At 34.8% G+C, this 21,095-nt stretch overlaps 1 protein-coding gene across 7 annotated transcripts in view; it reads right to left on the bottom strand.

Moving 5' to 3' along the window:
* CCNT2 (cyclin T2) overlaps nucleotides 1–21,095 on the bottom strand; it is a 43,872-nt gene that overhangs the window by 14,479 nt on the left and 8,298 nt on the right. For 6 of the 7 annotated variants that reach the window (XR_012001502.1, XR_003237507.2, XM_026015581.2 and 3 more), the window contains 3 exons: nucleotides 5,582–5,710; nucleotides 3,585–3,645; nucleotides 1,412–1,474 (listed from right to left, as the gene is read on the bottom strand). Coding sequence is in view for 5 of the 7 variants with exons in the window: in XM_026015581.2 (XP_025871366.1) it covers nucleotides 1,412–1,474; nucleotides 3,585–3,645; nucleotides 5,582–5,710 (253 nt within the window). In the remaining 2 variants the exon portion in view is untranslated. Of the gene's footprint in view, nucleotides 1–1,411; nucleotides 1,475–3,584; nucleotides 3,646–5,581; nucleotides 5,711–8,154; nucleotides 8,322–8,869; nucleotides 9,007–21,095 lie in introns of those variants that run through there. The other variant, XM_072757618.1, reaches the window with a different exon arrangement.

Below are 21,095 nucleotides of genomic sequence, written 5' to 3'. Positions count from 1 at the left end.
TATATATATTTTAATCTATAAAAATATCTTTTTTGCTATCTTTTTTTCATTAGGCTTAAAGGAAAGTTACATGGACTCCTCATTATTCTGACCAAACAGCTTATTCTTTCAAGTTTATAGGAAAACTACTCTAACTTTTCCTTCATTCAAACAAATACACTAGTTACCTACATAATTCTATACTACATGGTAATTCTGGGGATAAAAATAAGCTCTAAATTATATTCTGGTAACCATGAACTACAGGAACCATAATTAATTATGTTCTATGAGTCATAACATGTACTAGCTATTAGGATCATGTACTAGCTATTAGAATCAACTGGACTTTCAGAAGTCCAGTTTTTTTTTTTTTTAGAAGTCCAGTTCTTAACAACAACACTGTAACAACAGATATGTTTTAAATATAGCCATTAACATATGAATTCAATTTAAAATGAATAAATAAACTTAAAATATTCAGATAAACACTAAAAAAACAAAGCAAAGCCCTTATTAGTCTTACCCATTTTGTTTAGAATAAACCTAAAGAAGTCTGGGGGTAAAAGAATGAAATTGCAGAATCTCATTTTCAAAAAGTAACAGAAAAAGGCACAATGAAGGTTCCAAGCGTTTCTTCTTAGTACATTAACACTTCAAATGGGAAACAGCAAAGTAGAAGTAGTGTAACAACATGCAACTACTTAAAGAATATTTCTAGGGATACAAGAACAGATACATAGGATTCATTAACAAGAGTAGAAAAATGTGTACCACATGCTTTATAAATAGTAAAGCAAACAATACAAAAAGTTCCTACTCCTGTTTTGAAAGGTTTAATAAGCACATCACATGCTGTCTGTAGCATACTATTTCCCTATTACACACACAAAGGAAATTATTTTCAGTAATGCTGAAGAACTTTGAAAAATGCATTAAGTCAATTTTGTTCAAATGAATATGGGGAAAATATTTCCAAAATGGCAAATCTGCTAAGACAATTTTTATCTGAAAGATCTGAGGGTGGCCTCCAAATTCTTAAATTATAATAATTGTTTAGAAGTCAATGAAAGTTTGAGATAGACCAGAAATTTTCTGCATGTATATACTGATGGCCAACTTCTTAAATATTAAATGAAATGAGAATGGCTTAGCCCAATGGGGAGGTAGGATAAAGTCTTAATATTTGGAAGCCCTCCAATTTTTAGTGAACAGAAACTCTCCCGTAAGTTTATTTATTTTTCTCCTGTAAGTTTAAAGGAAGCTAATTCACCAGGTAGAACTACATACAGAAGTAGATGAATAGGTAGATGGAGAACACCAAAAGATGTTGTTTCAAAACATTTCTCCCATTTTAATAAAACTCATTCAAATCAACTATAGACAATAAAAAGCATTAGTACTTAATTTAGAAGTTTCAAAGATCACTTACCTCTTACTAACTGGGTACATTTCACCACATCTGTGTGTGGATGTTCAATGGTGATCTCAAAACCTGAAATGAAAAGCACTTTTTTCCCAATCACTTACCACACTACAATACTTGCCTGAGAAATGTCATTCATCAGCACAACCATAAATGTGTAATATACTATTCATTATTAAAAAGATCCAAAGACAAAATTATTTACTGTTACTGATAATGCTCATTATACTTTCAATGACAAGAAATAATTTCTTCTCAGAAACAATGTTCCATTTAATGAAAATTGGTAACAGTTATTTATAGATTGGGGTGATGCTTATTAAAAATTCAGAGTAAGTTTGAGATTACCCTAACGTAAAAACAAACTAAAATTATGGAAATTACAACTATTACGCAAAGAATTCAACTATGTAACATATTTGTAAAATGTATTCCAACTCTTTCAGAAGATGTAAACAGGGTATTCTCATAAATATAATCCCTGAGCTACAGTGGGAGAAAAGGCCTTTTGGGATGCCTGGGTGGCTCATCAGTTGAGCGTCTGCCTTAGACTCAGGCCGTGATCCTACAGTTCCGGGATCAAGTCCCACATCAGGCTCCAGCAGGGAGCCTGCTTCTCCCTCTGCCTGTGTCTCTCATGAACAAATACATAAATAGATCTTAAAAAAAAAAAAAAAAAAAAAAAAAGACCTTTTAAATGTTTATAGTCCTCTTATTTTCTTAGTATTTAGTATGCCATAGATCAAAGGGATGGAGCCTGTTTCTCCCTCTGCCTACATCTCTGCCTCTCTCTCTTTCTAGGTCTCTCATAAATAAATGTCTAATCAGCCGTTAGGTAGGGTAGGGTTTTTCCTTTTTTTTAAAAAGTGGAGGTCACATCTAGTGTCTTCAGCAGTAGTAAATGAATAACATCCTAACAAAGGGGTAATGTAGATCTTTAAAATTGTTGTGTGATTTATATTTCTACTGTAATTAAACCTGCAAAATCACACTTTAATCAAAACCACAGAAGTATACTTTATAAATTCTAACATTTCCCTTAAAATAATCTAATTTTCCTTTTAACCTTTATTACGCAAATCTTTCTAAATTTCAATTTGTTGTTGTTTTTGTTTTCATTGAGTTCAATTTGCCAACATATAGTATAACACCCAGTGCTCATCCCGTCAAGTGCCCTCCTTAGTGCCCATCACCCAGATACCCCAACCCCCAGACCACCTCCCCTTCTGCAACCTTTTGTTTGTTTCCCAGGGTTAGGAGTCTCTCATGGTTTGTTTCCCTATCTAAATTTCATATTCATAGAATTTTATATAATAAATGCAGTAACATGCTAAATCATTAGATTTGGAGAACAAGACTCCTATTTTTATATCTTTTTATACTATAAAAACATCAAGCAAGCTACTTTTCTAAAAAAATAAAAAAAGTATGTCATCATGGGAGGCTATGATTATCACACCTCTCTTCAACGACTAGGAATGGAGTAATAAATAACTACCATAGTAAATAATGGTTACTTCTAATGCATACACTATGTGGTACATGTTATTTATACACTCTTATCTTCAACTTCACAATGTTAAGGCAGACATATGCAGAATGGAGGTATGAAAGGTAAAACAACTTTGCTGAATTTTACAAAGCAAGTCAAAGGCCTACAGACTTTTAAACCAAGATCTCCATAAAGGCCATGTTACTCCCATCACACACTGCTAAATTCTTCCTGAAGTAATCTATGACTTCGCACAAGACAAAATTTCTTAGGTCTCAATTTCCACAATGATAAAGTGAAAGATTAGAATAATCTTTAGCAATCACTTAAATTGCAGAAAACTTGCAGACGATATAACTTTTAGAAAAGGATGATCAACGTTTAAATAACTGTGTCACATTAAAAATGTGATAAATTCATTAAATACTGACTATAAGTCAGAATATTTGCACACACTATAATCATATGCAATCTTTCACAATGAAAACTATGTTTACCATTCAATTAATTATGCCAAATGAAATTAAAAAAAAAAAAAAAAAAAAGGTTTCCTAATAACCAGGCAATACCATTCTGGTCCCATACCTTGTTTTAAAATGACACTTTCTTCAATGATAAAATTATTCCATCTTTAGAATACTTTACTGTAGAGCACACATAAAAACAGTATCTGACATAAATACATACCTAGGGTTTGTAGCATTATGGTTTCAAGTAAAACCAGTTCTTGAGTCTGTTGAAGGTAAGCCTGTCAGGTAAAAATAATAACATTAAAATAATTAAGATAAACACTACTAGACTATGGGACCATTGAATCTCATAAAAATTACAGACAGATTACAAAAGAACCAGAGTAGTTTGGAAACATAAAGGAAATAAATTGAGGGTGACAGAGAAATCCTATTTTCTGCAACCAATCTAAACTGAATTACTTCTAATATAGGATATGTAAGCAAGGTAAAACAAAAAACAACAAAACCCCTAAAAAGACAACAATAACATGAAAGGAGGTAGAGCTTAACTTAAAGAAACACTGTCCAGCCTATAACATAAAACTTCACATGGGCACTGGTGCTTCAAGACACTTAAGATAGGCAGCACCTCTTCAGGTAAGAACACTAAATTCAAACCTGCCTGCAGAGAAAAGGCATATCAACTCAGTCTAAGATATTTCATGTGGCAATTCCTTGATGGTCAGAGTAAGTCAGTGAGTTCTTTTTTACAAACTTTCTGTCTTCAGAAAAGACAAAATACAATCAAAGCAAACCCTCAAATCTCTAGATTAAAACACTTTGGATGTAAAATACCAAAAGAATTTATCGTACACCCACAGGGAAATAGAGGACCTTCTCTTTCAACTTCAACAAATCATTCCCCTAGGGCAATTACTCTGGGAATAAAGAGTATGAAAAATTTCTACCATTATCAAATTTCTTAAGTTATGACAACTAAGTAAGGTGATTAAAATAATACATCATATCTAAATATTCAAGTAAGGATATGCTGCTAAACTCAGAGTGAAAAGCACCTTTCTGTCTCATTATGAAAAGGTCACTAAGATGATTTTTTTAAAAACATAGATTTCTATTATTTGAATAATATCAAGTATTTATCAAAAATAATTCTGAATTTTTAAAGTTAATAAAAATTAGAACAATCTCTGAATAATCAGTCTTTATTACCAAATGATTACATTAGTATCTCACTCAAAGCCAACATGTAAGATAAAACTTGTCAATAAAAACTCAGATATATTTTTAAAAAGTCAGATATACTTAATCTGGACCTTAGATTGAACTAAATGAAAGTGAACTGATACAATCTAGCACTCATTCAGTAGTTAAAAGTTCCTGATAAAGGAACACATCCATAATACAAATGCTGGGAAAGTGAATTTAAAGGTCTAGGGATCCCTGGGTGGCTCAGAGGTTTAGCGCCTGCCTTTGGCCCAGGGCGCGATCCTGGAGTCCTGGGATCGAGTCCTGCATTGGGCTCCCGGCATGGAGCTTGCTTCTCCCTCTGTCTGTGTACTGCCTCTCTCTCTCTCTCTCTCTCTCTCTCACACAAATAAGTCTATTTAAAAAAAAAAAAAAAAAGTCTAGAATTCTACCTTCTGTTATAACACTTTAAAATGGCACTTTCAAACAAGGTCTGTTAAAATGTTGATGATGAACAAGTTCTTCAAAACTTGCATTACTCTTAACGAAAATTAAAATACGAAAAAGAAAACCCCTCTCGTGAAACCATAGTAAAATAGCATCTTTATGTGTTAGTATCAGAGAGATAACTATTGGTATACATGCATTAACCAAGGAACAACTCTGTATAATTACTATTTACTGATCTAGGGACAAGTCCAGAGGTTTTTCTTTCCTTTTCTTTTTTTTTTTCATTGCTGACAATTTTATAGGGTTATCTCTGGTCTCAAATGGACCCAAACAACAGAGGTGATAGGACTTACCCTCTACATATACCATAGGTTTGCTGTGAGGATAATCAGCAAAACATGAAACACTTGTAAACCACCCTTGAATCATAACCTTAACATGATTCAGAATGACACTGAAATTCATGTACATACACAAAATGTTTTGTTAGATTACTCCCTGGTTATTATATTCCTAAATGATAAAAGAAATAATCAGCAGTTGGAAGGCAACACCAATTGAATTATTTTTACATACATCACATTTAGTATCCAGCAGTGGCTCTAGGGGATGAAGACAAGCATGTGCTACTTTGATAACATGTTCAAGTTTTCGAGCCTGTTCTTCCACTTTTGCAGCCAAAAATAATGCGGTAGGTGATATTATCTGCAGAAAAGATAAGAATTTGATGATTTAAAAGTAAAAAATTTTGGAAAAACCTTCTACTTTCTAAGGGAGGGGCGTGCAAGGAAGGAATGTAGTTTTAAAAGTATAAATTGTGAGTTAGGCTATAACAAAATTGATATATAAGAGTTTTAATAAAGTGATTCATTAAATAGAACTAGTTACCTTAGTCTATAAAACCTGCTTTACTTGTTTTGCAAACAGAATACCAAAGAGAAGAAGGAAAAAGACTTCTACTTGGGCTAACTAAAAGAAACTTTATATCATATATTAATGTTTATTGTAGATGTAAAGGGGTAAAAAAAAAAAACTCAAGCAAAATAAAGCCATAGTTTTAAAAAATATGAATCGTAGATAAATATACCCAGATTTTCCTTCGTTTTAGTTATAGCCACTACTTTCTAGGGTTCTTTTAAATGAATCAACAATTCATTGTGTGGCTAAGAGCTATACAATATTGCCTTTGGGACAGAAAAAGGTTCTATAAGGCAAAGATTTGGAAGATTTGGAATGTGAAATTGCCACCTAGTGTCTCTATTACTTCACTACAGCAGTATTAAAAGTGGCTTTTTTAAACCAGGACATAACATGTAAGATAAATCAATAGAGTAGAAACATTGCCAACAGGAGATCAAGAAGTAAGCAATTTTTTTTAGCTTTAGTAAGTTTTATGTTCTTGGGATTGAAGTATAAGAACATAACTCTACAAAGATACTAAGAGAAATCAATTTTGACCAATATTTACCCAAAAAGTTAGTTTAATAAACCAAATTAATTGCGGACTCAGAAAATATGCTTATTCTAAATTCAAATAACCTAAGATTACACAGAAGAAATTTCTCATGGGAAGATGATTTCTAAATCTCAAGAGTCAGATTCATTATTTTCTAAGAGATGAATGTCTGAGTCTCACTATATGGGGCATTATCAATCACTATATAGAAACAATGCCAAAAGAGGGAGGGGAGGAGAGAAAGAGATATAAATCATGCTACATGATTTGGGTAGTTAACATGAAGGGAAATTTTCTGATACAAAAAAGTGGACTCTCTTCTCTTTTAAAATAATTTACAAATAATGCCGAGCCATGAAATTTAACCACTGGATTTTTGGATCTGAAAGGGACCTTCCTAGTCCAACTGCATTTGCTGTTGAGTAAATGGAGTAAAAACGACTTCAAGAAATTCTCTTCCTGATGTATACATGTTTAAAACAGACCTAAAATTAAGTGAGTTTGGCTCCGAACAACCAGTAATGTTACCTTAAAAGGACTGAGTAATTTCAACTTGAACTTTCAACTTATTTCCATCTTTTAAAACTAAAATTACAAGGAAAAGATGTAAAAATTGAGAATGCTCAAAAAAGCAACTTCTTAGTTTTCAAAGACTTAGAATAAACTAATGTTATTTTTTACAACAGATTTAGTTATGCAACATCAAAATTAGTTAATATTCTTGAAATACCAGCTAAATAGCAGTCATGCATGGGTTTTTCTGAAAGAGAGAGAGTACAAGAGAGTGTTCAGTTATTTCTTCCACATACTAAAGATTTCCAATACTGCTACCTACTTCGTTTGATTAATTCCTTTTCTATTTAAAGGCTTACCTCATTCTAAGGAAAATTCCCGAGTCAGACTGAAGCACCCTTCCTTATTCAATAGGAAGCTGCATATTTCTATTATTGTATTTTCACTGTATTCTAACTTCTGGCTTATTAATTTTGTCTGCCCTACCAGTCTAGGAGCAGCTTAAATATAGAGACTGAATTACTCATTCACGTTCCCATTGTCTCCCATTGTGCAGCTGCTGTTCAATATATTTGCCAAATGAATGCTATGTGGATAATCCACATGTAAATATAAAGGCACCGATATTAAATTCAAAGTATTCCAAATCCCACAGTAAAAATCTAAGAGCCAAAACCAAGGTAAGAAATGCAAGAAACAATGAAGATACTCTCAGTTTCCCACAATCTCTCACTTTTTATCTAATTCATGTTTAAGAGGGGAATAGCTGAGCCAGCCATCAAATGCTGGAACTATTTACTAAAGAGTGAAGCAATACAGGCTCAAGTCAAATGCCAAATTAGACTGAACTCAATACTTAAACTTCCTTCCTAACTGCCAGATGATCCAGGATTTCTCTTACTCGTCTATAAAAGATACCTCTAATAGTCTCCAATGAGTTCTTCTTGGTAAAATCTCTTAGGATTCCCAGTCACTGCTTCATTCTCTTCAGACTTTTTGTAAGCCTCAATAATATCAAGAAATACTTTCAAACCACACAGTTTTTCTCCTTACAAGTAGTCTCAATGGAAACAAAGTATGTGTACTAGTGAATGGTTCTAAGATTCTACGAATAATTAAAAAAATTAAATGTTCAGAGAGCTAAGCAATGATCTTCAGGGTAGATTCCTGGTTTATTTACCCACACTCCTCACAGAAGTCTTTCTGTTCCCTCTAAATAGGGCTCAATTCTCATCCTCCTCCAGTGCAACACTAATACCCAACACTCTTCCAAAGTTCCTGGTGAAATCCACTAACTCCATTCACATTTCCTCCTCTACAGCCTGCAAACATTTTACTCCATCAGGGCTGTAAAAACAAAACAAAACAAAACACCTTTTTAGATAAATACTTTGCGAATATCCATGTGAGGCTTTAACTTTAAGGATGACTAAGGAAAATAATCAAGCTAGGTACTTCTGCTTTTTTTGTATAGACAGCTGATTTTGTTGTATGACTTATTGAAAGGAAAAGAATTCCAAAAGTTTTAAGTAATGGCTATATTATTAGTTGGTCTGTGGCTTTTAAAGGTAAGTATGCTTTTGAAGGCAACAAAAATTAGTGAATGTAAACTTGGTTCAGTCAAAGAATTCACACCAATACTGGAATAGATACTTGGTTCAAATGAGCAAACAACTACAAACTGAGATTTAGTTCACTGGGGAGAGGAACCATGCACTATCCATCTTGCGTTCGGTTATCTAATTTAATAAACTTTCTCAAATTACTATAACTAAAGGAAATAAAACTGACTTTTAAATAGTGTCCAGAATTTGTCAGCCTAGCAGATGTACAACTATTTCAAAGGGATATTACATTCTCAAAACAAGACAAATTTCTACAGAAATATACCATACAAATCATGGAGAGGGGGAGGTAGAGGTGATGAAGCCAGCTGTAGCACAGTAGTCAGGCTGCCTCAGTGGAATCCTGGCTCTGTTATCTGACTAGCCTAGGCAAATTACTTATTCTCTTTGTGGCTCAGTTTCCGCATCTGTAAAATGGGAGAAATAGTATCTGCTTGTAAAATTATGATGAAGATTAAATGAATCAATATACGTAAAGCACTTAGAATAGTGCCCCAGAGTAATAGGACTCAAGTATTATCATTACTATGTTGTAAACAACTGTGTATTGCTAATGCTGATCTTATAATTAAAAAGTGATTTAACATGCTTTTAAAAATTCCCTTCTTTCTCGCTCATCATCTTTCTTTCACAGTTAAACGCAATTCTTTAAAGATTCCATGTAATCCTAAGCTGATTCAGATACACTAAAATGGTGACACACATGACTACAATGATTACGCATCAATATTCCTTTTGTCCTTTCTCCCTCCAGTTGTTTTCACTCCCTTCTCTTTTTCTCCCCCTTTGTTTGTTTCCATTCCTACCTCTTGAATCTGCTTCTCCATCTTTTCTCCTCCTGCCCATTCCTGGCCACTGTCCCCTTTCTGCTCTTGATGCCCTCACTGCTGACATTCTTCACTCTCCACTGATGGTTTCAACCTTGGTATTTGGAAGCAAGGTCAGTTTGAATTAACAAATGCCTGGGTAATTTCTAAATCACTGATGGTGGCTGTACCAGTCAGCTTCAAATGAATCATTCTGGTCTTTATTCTTTCAATAATTAATTTTGTGCAAACAGCTTTTGTGTACATCTGTATTTATGAACTAGCCACCGCTGCTTTATCACTCAAGTTTAAATTTCCTAATTCAGAAGAGTCCTAAAAGAAGCAAAGACTTCCATGTCCACCTTCTATTTGCTAATATGTCATCAATAGGCTTATTCTAATCTGTTCTTATGTTTCTTTCATCTTTAGGCCCTACAGGCCAATGAAGCCACTTCTGCCCTGTTCCTTAACTGTCCCCAAATTCCCCCACCCTTAGGACTAGGATAACTATTTTCCTGTGCCTTCAAAAGGCTTCACTAATCAATATACAATTAGTTCTAGTTATCACAGGTCACAACTGGGAAATCACATGCCTAAGGCTATAGTTGAAGAAAAATGGTAATGGCATTACTTTAGAAGATGCTCACAAAGGTCTTAGAATAGGAAAAAGTAAGTATAAACAGACATAATAAGGGGGTAACAGCCCTTCAAAAAAGAAGAAAATAGAATAAGTCAAAATGTTCATTTGTTCGTAACAAAGATCACTAAGCTTGACCATTTAAATTCCAGTACAAGGCTAAGCGGTTTATATCCTTAATTTTGATGCACTGAAAAGACTGACATTCCAGTATTAGAGAAAATGTCACTTCCTCAGTCTGGTATTTGTTGTTTCCCTACGCATATAATTATGCATGAGTGTAATGTTGTCAACACTAAATTTATACCGAGAAATAAAAAAGTCTTCAGGTTAGATATTATTTGGGATTTCTAATTACATCTAAAAGAGAGCTGGTGTAATACAGACAGAAAAATACTAGTATTCAGTACTGCTGAAAAGCAGTGATAATTAAAAGAATAAGGCCTGACTTTCATAGAGTAATTACATGATTTTTTAAAAGTATTTAAATGCTTAATGTAACCTGACATTTAAAAATTTATTTAGGGAGCCTATGTTACCATTATGAATCTGTTACAAAAATGAAAAAAATTCAACTTAAAAAGTACATGTAGCATTTTGTACTTAAGCCTCCACTCTCCCTTGTAAGCTCCCCACAGGCCAAGAGTCATAAGATTATTGTGAAACAAGTTGCATAGAATATGTATTCAAATATTCCAAATAAATCTTTAAAAGTTCACTTTCCTTCAGATGGCTTAACAAATAACTAATTTTACATAAGACTTCATATCATGGACAGTATTCCCTAAACTGATCTCAGATTCGCACAATCTTGGCAAAATCTCAACTTTTTTTCTGTAGAAACTGACCTACACTTCCTATGGAAATGCAAGGGACCCAGAATAGCAAAAACAATCTTAAAAAAGAAAAACAGAGTCAGAAGACTCATACTTCCTGACTTCAAAACTTACTACAAAGTTATAGTAATTAAGACCATGTGGTAATAGTATAAGACATAAAGATCATAGAATAGAGATTCCAGAAATAAACATTTAATTTGATGGAGAAAAAAAATAATCTTTTCAATAAATGGTATTGAGACAACTGTATATCCACATGCAAAAAAAAAAAAAAAAAAAAGGAAGTCAGTCCCCTTTACACCATAAACAAAAACTAATTAAAAATGGTTCATAGACAATAACCAGGGAGGAAATTGAAGCAGTCATCAAAAACCTCCCAAGACACAAAAGTCCAGGGCCAGATGGCTTCCCAGGGGAATTCTATCAAACGTTTAAAGAAGAAACCATACCTATTCTACTAAAGCTGTTTGGAAAGATAGAAAGAGATGGAGTACTTCCAAATTCGTTCTATGAGGCTAGCATCACCTTAATTCCAAAACCAGACAAAGACCCCACCAAAAAGGAGAATTACAGACCAATATCCCTGATGAACATAGATGCAAAAATTCTCAACAAGATACTAGCCAATAGGATCCAACAGTACATTAAGAAAATTATTCACCATGACCAAGTAGGATTTATCCCCGGGACACAAGGCTGGTTCAACACTCGTAAAACAATCAACGTGATTCATCATATCAGCAAGAGAAAAACCAAGAACCATATGATCCTCTCATTAGATGCAGAGAAAGCATTTGACAAAATACAGCATCCATTCCTGATCAAAACTCTTCAGAGTATAGGGATACAGGGAACATTCCTCGACATCTTAAAAGCCATCTACGAAAAGCCCACAGCAAATATCATTCTCACTGGGAGCCTTTCCCCTAAGATCAGGAACAAGACAGGGATGTCCACTCTCACCACTGCTATTCAACATAGTTCTGGAAGTCCTCGCCTCAGCAATCAGACAACAAAAAGACATTAGAGGCATTCAAATTGGCAAAGAAGAAGTCAAACTCTCCCTCTTCGCCGATGACATGATACTCTACATAGAAAACCCAAAAGCCTCCACCCCAAGATTGCTAGAACTCATAGAGCAATTTGGTAGCGTGGCAGGATACAAAATCAATGCCCAGAAATCAATGGCATTTCTATACACTAACAATGAGACTGAAGAAAGAGAAATTAAGGAGTCAATCCCATTTACAATTGCACCCAAAAGCATAAGATACCTAGGAATAAACCTAACCAAAGAGGTAAAGGATCTATACCCTAAAAACTATAGAACACTTCTGAAAGAAATTGAGGAAGACACAAAGAGATGGAAAAATATTCCATGCTCATGGATTGGCAGAATTAATAATGTGAAAATGTCAATGTTACCCAGGGCAATTTACACGTTTAATGCAATCCCTATCAAAATACCATGGACTTTCTTCAGAGAGTTGGAACAAATTATTTTAAGATTTGTGTGGAATCAGAAAAGACCCCAAATAGCCAGGGGAATTTTAAAAAAGAAAACCATATCTGGGGGCATCACAATGCCAGATTTCAGGTTGTACTACAAAGCTGTGGTCATCAAGACAGTGTGGTACTGGCACAAAAACAGACACATAGATCAATGGAACAGAATAGAGAACCCAGAAGTGGACCCTGAACTTTATGGTCAACTAATATTCGATAAAGGAGGAAAGACTATCCATTGGAAGAAAGTCTCTTCAATAAATGGTGCTGGGAAAATTGGACATCCACATGCAGAAGAATGAAACTAGAGCACTCTCTTTCACCATACACAAAGATAAACTCAAAATGGATGAAAGATCTAAATGTGAGACAAGATTCCATCAAAATCCTAGAGGAGAACACAGGCAACACCCTTTTTGAACTCGGCCACAGTAACTTCTTGCAAGATACATCCACGAAGGCAAAAGAAACAAAAGCAAAAATGAACTGTTGGGACTTCATCAAGATAAGAAGCTTTTGCAGCACAGCAAAGGATACAGTCAACAAAACTAAAAGACAACCTTTTCGTTTTCTCCCACAGAATGGGAGAAGATATTTGCAAATGACATATCAGATAAAGGGCTAGTTTCCAAGATCTATAAAGAACTTATTAAACTCAACACCCAAGAAACAAACAATCCAATCATGAAATGGGCAAAAGACGTGAACAGAAATCTCACAGAGGAAGACATGGACATGGCCAACACGCACATGAGAAAATGCTCTGCATCACTTGCCATCAGGGAAATACAAATCAAAACCACCATGAGATACCACCTCACACCAGTGAGAATGGGGAAAATTAACAAGGCAGGAAACAACAAATGTCGGAGAGGATGTGGAGAAAAGGGAACCCTCTTACACTGTTGGTGGGAATGTGAACTGGTGCAGCCACTCTGGAAAACTGTGTGGAGGTTCCTCAAAGAGTTAAAAATAGACCTGCCCTACGACCCAGCAATTGCACTGTTGGGGATTTACCCCAAAGATACAGATGCAATGAAACGCCAGGACACCTGCACCCCGATGTTTATAGCAGCAATGTCCACAATAGCCAAGTGGAAGGAGCCTTGGTGTCCATCGAAAGATGAATGGATAAAGAAGATGTGGTTTATGTATACAATGGAATATTACTCAGCCATTAGAAACAACAAATACCCACCATTTGCTTCAACGTGGATGGAACTGGAGGGTATTATGCTGAGTGAAGTCAATCGGAGAAGGACAAACATTATATGGTCTCATTCATTTGGGGAATATAAATAATAGTGAAAGGGAATATAAGGGAAGGGAGAAGAAATGTTGGGAAATATCAGGAAGGGAGACAGAACATAAAGACTCCTAACTCTGGGAAACGAACTAGGGGTGGTGGAAGGGGAGGAGGGCGGGGGGTGGGGGTGAATGGGTGACGGGCACTGAGGGGGGCACTTGACGGGATTAGCACTGGGTGTTATTCTGTATGTTGGTAAATTGAACACCAATAGAAAATAAATTTATTACTAAAAAAAATGCCTCATAGACCTAAAACTATAAAACTCTTAGAAGAAAACAAATTTTCATGATCAAGCAATGTTTTCTTTGACAGGACATCAAAGTACAAAGGACAGAAGAAAAATCCTAAAAAATGAAACTCATGTTTTATAGATGAAACCATTAGCAAAATGAAAAAGATAACCCATAGAAGGGGAAAAAATATTTGCAAATCCTATATCTGATATGGGACTGACTGGTATCCAGAATATATGAAAAACTCTCAACAATTTAATAGAGAGACAATGTAATTTAAAAAATGAGAAAGGGGACCCCTGGGTAACTCAGTGGTTGAGCATCTGCTTTCGGCTCACGGCATGATCCTGGAGTTCTGGGATCAAGTCCCACATCTGGCTCCCTGCATGGAGCCTGCTTCTCCCTTTGCTTGTGTTTCTGCCTCTTTCTGTGTCTCTGATGAATAAATAAAATCTTAAAGAAAAATAAAAATAAAAAATGAGAAAGGTAGAGGGGCTCTAGGGTGGCTCAGTCAGTTAAGCATCCAACCTGATCTCAGGGTCATGAGTTCAAGTTCTGTCTGGCATGTAGCCTATTTTTTTTCCCCCAAGGGACAGAGATAAACATTTCTCCAAAGAAGTTACTACAAATGGCCAATAAACACATGAAAAGATGCTTAATAACACTAGTCATTATGGAAATACAAATCAAAGCCACAAGACAATACTTTATACTCCTAAGGATGCCCATAAAATGGTTACAATAATTTTTTTTTACAATAATAATTTTAAAAAGACATACAGAAATTAACAAACGGCAAATATGTGGAGAAAGCAGAACCCTTAAAACACTGCTTGTTGGGAGGGTAAAATGGTACAGCTATTTTGGAAAACTGTGGTTAACTCCTCAAAATGTTTTTTAAAAAGCTTTCCAAGAGGGATGCCTGGGTGGTTCAGCAGTTGAGCATCTGCCTTTGGTTCAGGTGGTGATCCTGGGATCTGGGATCAAGTTCTGCATTGGACTCCCTGCAGGGAGCCTGCTTCTCCCTCCGCCTGTGTCTCTCATGAATAAAATAAATAAAATCTCAAAACAAACAAAGCTTTCCAAGATTACTGAGGTCTAGAGTTACTATACAACCCAGCTATTCCACTCCTAGGTATATACCCAAGAGAAACAAAAATCTAAGTCCACACAAAAACTTGTGCAGGAATGTTCACAGTAGCACTATTCACAATAGCCAAAAAGTGGGAAATACCCCAAATGTTTATCAATTGATAGATAAGATGAGGTATAGCCACATGATGGATGGAATGTTGTTTAAGCAGGAAAAAGGAATGAAGCATTGATGCATGCTACACCACGGATGGATCTTGCAAACATTATGATAAACGAAAGACCACATTACATAATTGCATTTACATGCAATGTATAAAAAAGCAAATCTATTGAGAGACAGAGAAAGGCTGTCTATATCTGAAAGGGGAAGAGAAATCAGTGAACTGCTAATTAGTACAGTTTCTTTTTTGGGGCGACGAGATTATTATAAACTTAGATTGTGATGATAGCTGTACAACTCTATAAATATACCCATTAAGTTGTGCATTCTGAATAGGTGAATTTTAGGGTCCATGAATGATCTCAATAAAGCTTTTATTTATACATATATTTTGAAGATTTTATCCATTTATTCATGAGAGACAGAGAGAGAGAGGCAAAGACATAGGCAGAGGAAGAAGCAGGTTCCTCACAGGCAGCCTGATGTGGGACTTGATCCCTGGGCTCAGGATCACGCCCAGAGTCAAAGGCAGATGCTCAACCACTGAGCCACTGGGTGTGTCCCTAAAGCCTTTTAAAAATTTAAAAAATTTTTTATTTTTAAAAGATTTTATTTATTTATTCATGAGAGACACAGAGAAAAGCAGAGACATAGGCAGAGGGAGGAGAAGCAGGCTCTATGCAGGAGCCCAATGCAGGACTCGATCCTGGAACTCCAGGATCACGTCCTGAGCCGAAGGCAGACGCTCAACCACTGAGCTACCAAAGCGTCCCTAAAGCTTTTTTTCAAAAATAAGCTTAAGTCGAAGACATCCCCCTTTAAATTATTTCCAACAAGGAAATTTCTAGGAAACCAAAAAGTTAATCATAGTACAACCAAACACTGGTAAATGACATTCATGTTAACCCTGTATCACTTTATAGCATATTTGTTAATTTAAAAGTAAAATCAGGGATCCCTGGGTGGCGCAGCGGTTTGGCGCCTGCCTTTGGCCCGGGGCGCGATCCTGGAGACCCGGGATCGAATCCCACGTCGGGCTCCCGGTGCATGGAGCCTGCTTCTCCCTCTGCCTGTGCCTCTGCCTCTCTCTATCTCTCTGTGACTATCATAAATAAATAAAAATTTAAAAAAAATAAAAATAAAAAAAATAAAAGTAAAATCATGTGTCTGTTTAGAAGGTATACTAAAAATCATTTCTTAAACATTTAACTTAAAAAAAAAAAGATTTTATTTATTTGAAAGAGAATGAGAGAGTGAGAGCACAAGCAGAGAGGGGCAGAGGGAGAGGAGAGGTAGACTCTCCACTGAGAGGAGCTCAATTGTAGGACTTGATCCCAATATTTGGATCATGACCTGAGCTGAAGGCAGACACTCTGAGCCACCCAGGTACCTACAACATTGAACTTTGACATTAAAATTATGTAATTATTTCAGAAAACATTTAACAAAAATAATCTGAACAGATGTTAAAGTCTACATAAAGTGAACCATACTGTTAATTCAAACAGCTACTCCTATTAGTCATTCTAAACAGATTTACTGAGGTAGAGCAATACAAACAATCTAAAAATTCTAAGGATGTGTGGAGCTTATAAAAATTCACTTATCTTTTCTGAATCAATGTACCATTTAGAGTACCCCCCAAAACCTCACAACTTCCTTTCCTTACTCAAAGCTATTTTTTTCCAAAGCATGAAACTACAACAATCTCATGATCTCAAGATTTTTGAGAAAAGAAGCATCATCATTGTTTCAACTTCTGAACGAGGCCTCTATTTAAAATTAGCTTGAATGTGCAAATTTCTTCATAGAATAAATTACTACAGTGTGAATTCCCAAAGTAATCTTCTTGACAGATAAAAAGTCTATATTTTTCATTAGTTAACTGGTTTTACTTTTGGGTTTATAGCCCAAATCAACATTGTCAAATAGAAATGTAATGTGAGCCACGAATGTAATTAAAAATTTCCCAGGAACTATGTTAACAGTAAATAAATGAAATTAACCACGTCTAGTTGGTGGCTGTATGATTGGTAGAGGTTTAAACCCACAATTCGCATTCTGAAGAAAAAACATTATCAAAATGATATGAAATAGACAGAAATATATTAAATGTTCATAGGCTATTTTGTGATGCCAAATTGATTACTGTTCCTAGTCACTCCCACAGTAGAAAGACAATTTTTTTCCTCTTTTACAAGAATGTAAGTTCCTTAGGAAAAATACTGTTATTTAAAAATTCATTCCTTCTTTGCACACTGTCACATAACATGCATCAATGTTTGTGGAATAACTTGTCACGTAAACACAGAGTATCATATAACAAAGTAAAAGTCATTAAAAAAGTTGTAATACTTAAACATTTTAATGCTCAACAAGTAGGTGAACTTCTACAGTCCTCATTTTTTTTATATCAGACTCAAATAATTTAAAGAGGAACTTCATTTTACATGCTTTCTCATAAATCCGAACATATATGGAATACTTAACAGCCTTATATCTAGAGCTGTAATTTAGTTAAGAATAAAATTTTAAATTTATGTCCCAAACTACTTGTAGAGTGGGTAAGATTTCGATCATTTCCTCCATTGTGGAGTATATAGCAATTTGATTTTCCCTTAAAAAAATTACAATACCCAGTTTTAACCACTAAAAACATCTTCAGAATTCCTGTTCTGCCTTCAAAGTTCATTTATAAACTATGTGGTCTTTACACAGAGACCTCTATGTTTTAGCTAATGCAAAAACTCAATGCCTATCTGTTAATGTAAAACTCTGCTCTATGGTTCTAATGTAAACATAATTGGTTTAGATATTCTACATTACCTAACTGTATAAAATGCTTTCTTATTTCTGAGACAAATGATCTAAAGCTACCACAGAAATATATGAACTATCAAGACTGACATAAAATGCGTGTGTGTGTGTGCGTGTGTAGAAAAGATTTGATTTGAACCTTTTACAATCATCTAATTTGGGAGGGAGGAAGAAGCTACCTCACAAAGAATTTATAAAGACTTCTATAACATACAGCCCAATACACTACATCAGACAACGTCCCTGTAATTAATCAGAGTGCCATGCTTCAAAATAACATTGAAGTTTTGTGGGAGAACTTTCTAGAGTTCTTTTCAGAATTAATTTACAAAAAAACAATCAAGAATATCACATATACTTTTTAGGTCTATTGATAAAGTGTCTCTAGATGGGTCACGTTTCTTTTTTTTTAAGATTTTATTTATTCATTCATGACACACACACACAGAAGTGGAGGCAGAGGCAGAGGGAGAAGCAGGCTCCATGCAGGGAGTCCAATGTGGGACTGGATCCTGGGATCACTCCCTGAGCTTAAAGACGCTCAACTGCTGAGCCACCCAGGTGTCCCGGATCATGTTCCTTCTTTAACAGAAAGAAGTTCAAGTGACTTAATTATCCTTAAAAAAAAAATCTTTATCTTCTTAGAAGGACTTCAACCTATAAAGGGGAGTTGTCTCCTCAACAATGTGGGGGTTGGTAATGCCACTCCCCCCAACAATACACATGTAACTTTTGACTCTCCCAAAACTTTACTAGTAGCCTACTGTTGCCTGGAAGTCTTACTGGTAACATAGTCAACATACTAAGTGTATGCATTATATACTGTAGTCTCATAATACCTCATTTTTCTCAAATTTTTAGTATTTCTAGGCTATGTGGTTTGTCACTGAGGTGTTTTTTTTTCCACATTGCTGCAATCTTCAAAAATTTTCCCAATATATTTATTGAAAAAAAAATCTGTGTATAAATGGATCCATGGAGTTCAAACCCAAGGGTCAACTGTACATTTAGATGACAGTCTACTTCCATTTGGGAATTAGTGTATCTTCTCTTAAAGTGACCGAGAATTACCTTTCAAAGTCTTATTTGAAGACTCTGAGAAGATAGTGGCAGAGGTGGTAATCAAATCCCCATAGTAAAGCAGAGTAACAAGGAAACAAAAGGAAAAGCCCATGGATATTTATAACCAAACTACCTGGCAAATACAAATAGGTTAAGGACAAAACTGGCAAATATGTAGCCACAATACCTACCCAGTATCAGCATCTATGCAACAAGAAGCAAAGGAAAGTGAAGGGGCATTTGTTGGACTTGATAAAAGAGCCCCAAAATAGACCACAGACATCAACTGGAAATCATGGTGTGACAATTGGGAACAGTAGCTGAATTTGAGAGGAATTTTGTCAAGTCCAATTTTATCCAGAGGCCTAGAGTAGGGCTTAAGGGGTTGAAGCTAACTTCTACATACTTTTCAAATTGATCTTCTAAGGTTCTTTTCCAGAACTCCACACTGAAGAGAAACTTTTGAGAACCAAAGCAGAATTGGCAGGATAGGAAGAAGACAAAGAGAAGATAAAAATGAGGGAGGGGAACACAGCCAGGGAACCTCAGAAGGCAAGCTATTATTTCTGTATATGTAATTGAAAAGTATTAAGGCCATACAAAGATACTGTAAGAAAAAATGGAAGAGTTAACCCTAAGCAACAAAATCACACTAGAAAGAATTGCTCAAAAAAATAAATAAATAAATAAAAATAAAAACAAAACAAAAAAAACAACAAATGGTATTGGGAAAATTGGATATCCATATGCAAAAGAATGAAATCATACCCTTAGCTCTTACCATATACAAAAATGAAATCACAATGTATTGGTGACCTAAATAATAAGAACTGAACTTATAAAATTCTAGGAAGAAAACAAGAAAAGCTCCATGATGGGTTTGACAGTTTCTTGGAAATGACACCAAAAGCACAAGAAAAAAATAGGTAGACTGGGTTTTATTAAAATCAAAAACTTTTGTGCATCAAAAAAGTGAAAAGACAGACCATGGAATGAAAGAAAATATTTGCACATCACGTATTTGATAAGAGAGTAATATCCAGAATATATAAGAAACTCCTATAACTTAAGAAAAAAAAAAACAACAAAAAAATAGATGAAAGACTGGTTAGACATTTCCCCAAAGAAAATATACCAATTGCCAGTAACTACATGAAAAGATGCTAAACCTATTACTAGTCATCAGAGAAAGGCAAATTAAAACTACGAGTTACCACCTTCACATTCACTAGGATGGCTATTATCAGAAAACCAGAAAGAGCAAGTGTTGGTGAGCACACGGAGAACTTGGAACCCTTGTGTGATGCTAATGCAAATATAAGATACTACTATTGCTGTGGAAAACAGTATGGCAATTCCTCAAAAAAAAAAAAAAAAAAAGTTAAACATGGAATCACAGTGTGATCCAGTAATTTCACTTTTGGGTATACTGAAGAGTTGAAAGCAAGGACTTAAGCAGATTTTTGTAAACTCACTTTCACAGCAGTATTATTTGGCAATAACCAAAAGATAAAAGGAATCCAACTGTGGTTCATACATAGAATGGAGTAACATTCAGCCTTAAAAAGGAAATTCTGACACATATTACAATATGGATGAATCTTGAAAACATTATGCTAAGTGAAATAAAACACATATACAAAAAGGACAAATATTGTACAATTCCACTTAAATGAAAATCATAGGTTAAATAGAATGGTGGTTATACCCGGAGCTGGAGAAGGGGAGAATGTGGAGTTTGTTTAATGAGCAGAATTTCAATTTGAAAAGGTAAAAAAGTACTAGAAATAGATAGTGGTGATATTTGCACAACAATGTGAATGCACTTAATGCCACTGAATTGTACTCTTAAATATGGTTAAAATGATAAATTTCAACGTTATGTATATTTTACTACAATAAAAAAAATTAAAACAGTAACACACCTCCAAGAGACACTAAGGATTCAAAACACAAAAGTAAAAAAGATATGAAGTCACATATTGAAAGATCACATCACACACCTGAGTATATATAAACCCAGAACAACATC

The sequence above is a fragment of the Vulpes vulpes genome, chromosome 5 (assembly GCF_048418805.1).
Source record: "Vulpes vulpes isolate BD-2025 chromosome 5, VulVul3, whole genome shotgun sequence".
NCBI lineage: Eukaryota > Metazoa > Chordata > Mammalia > Carnivora > Canidae > Vulpes > Vulpes vulpes.
This window is presented reverse-complemented; position numbering and strand designations above follow the sequence as displayed.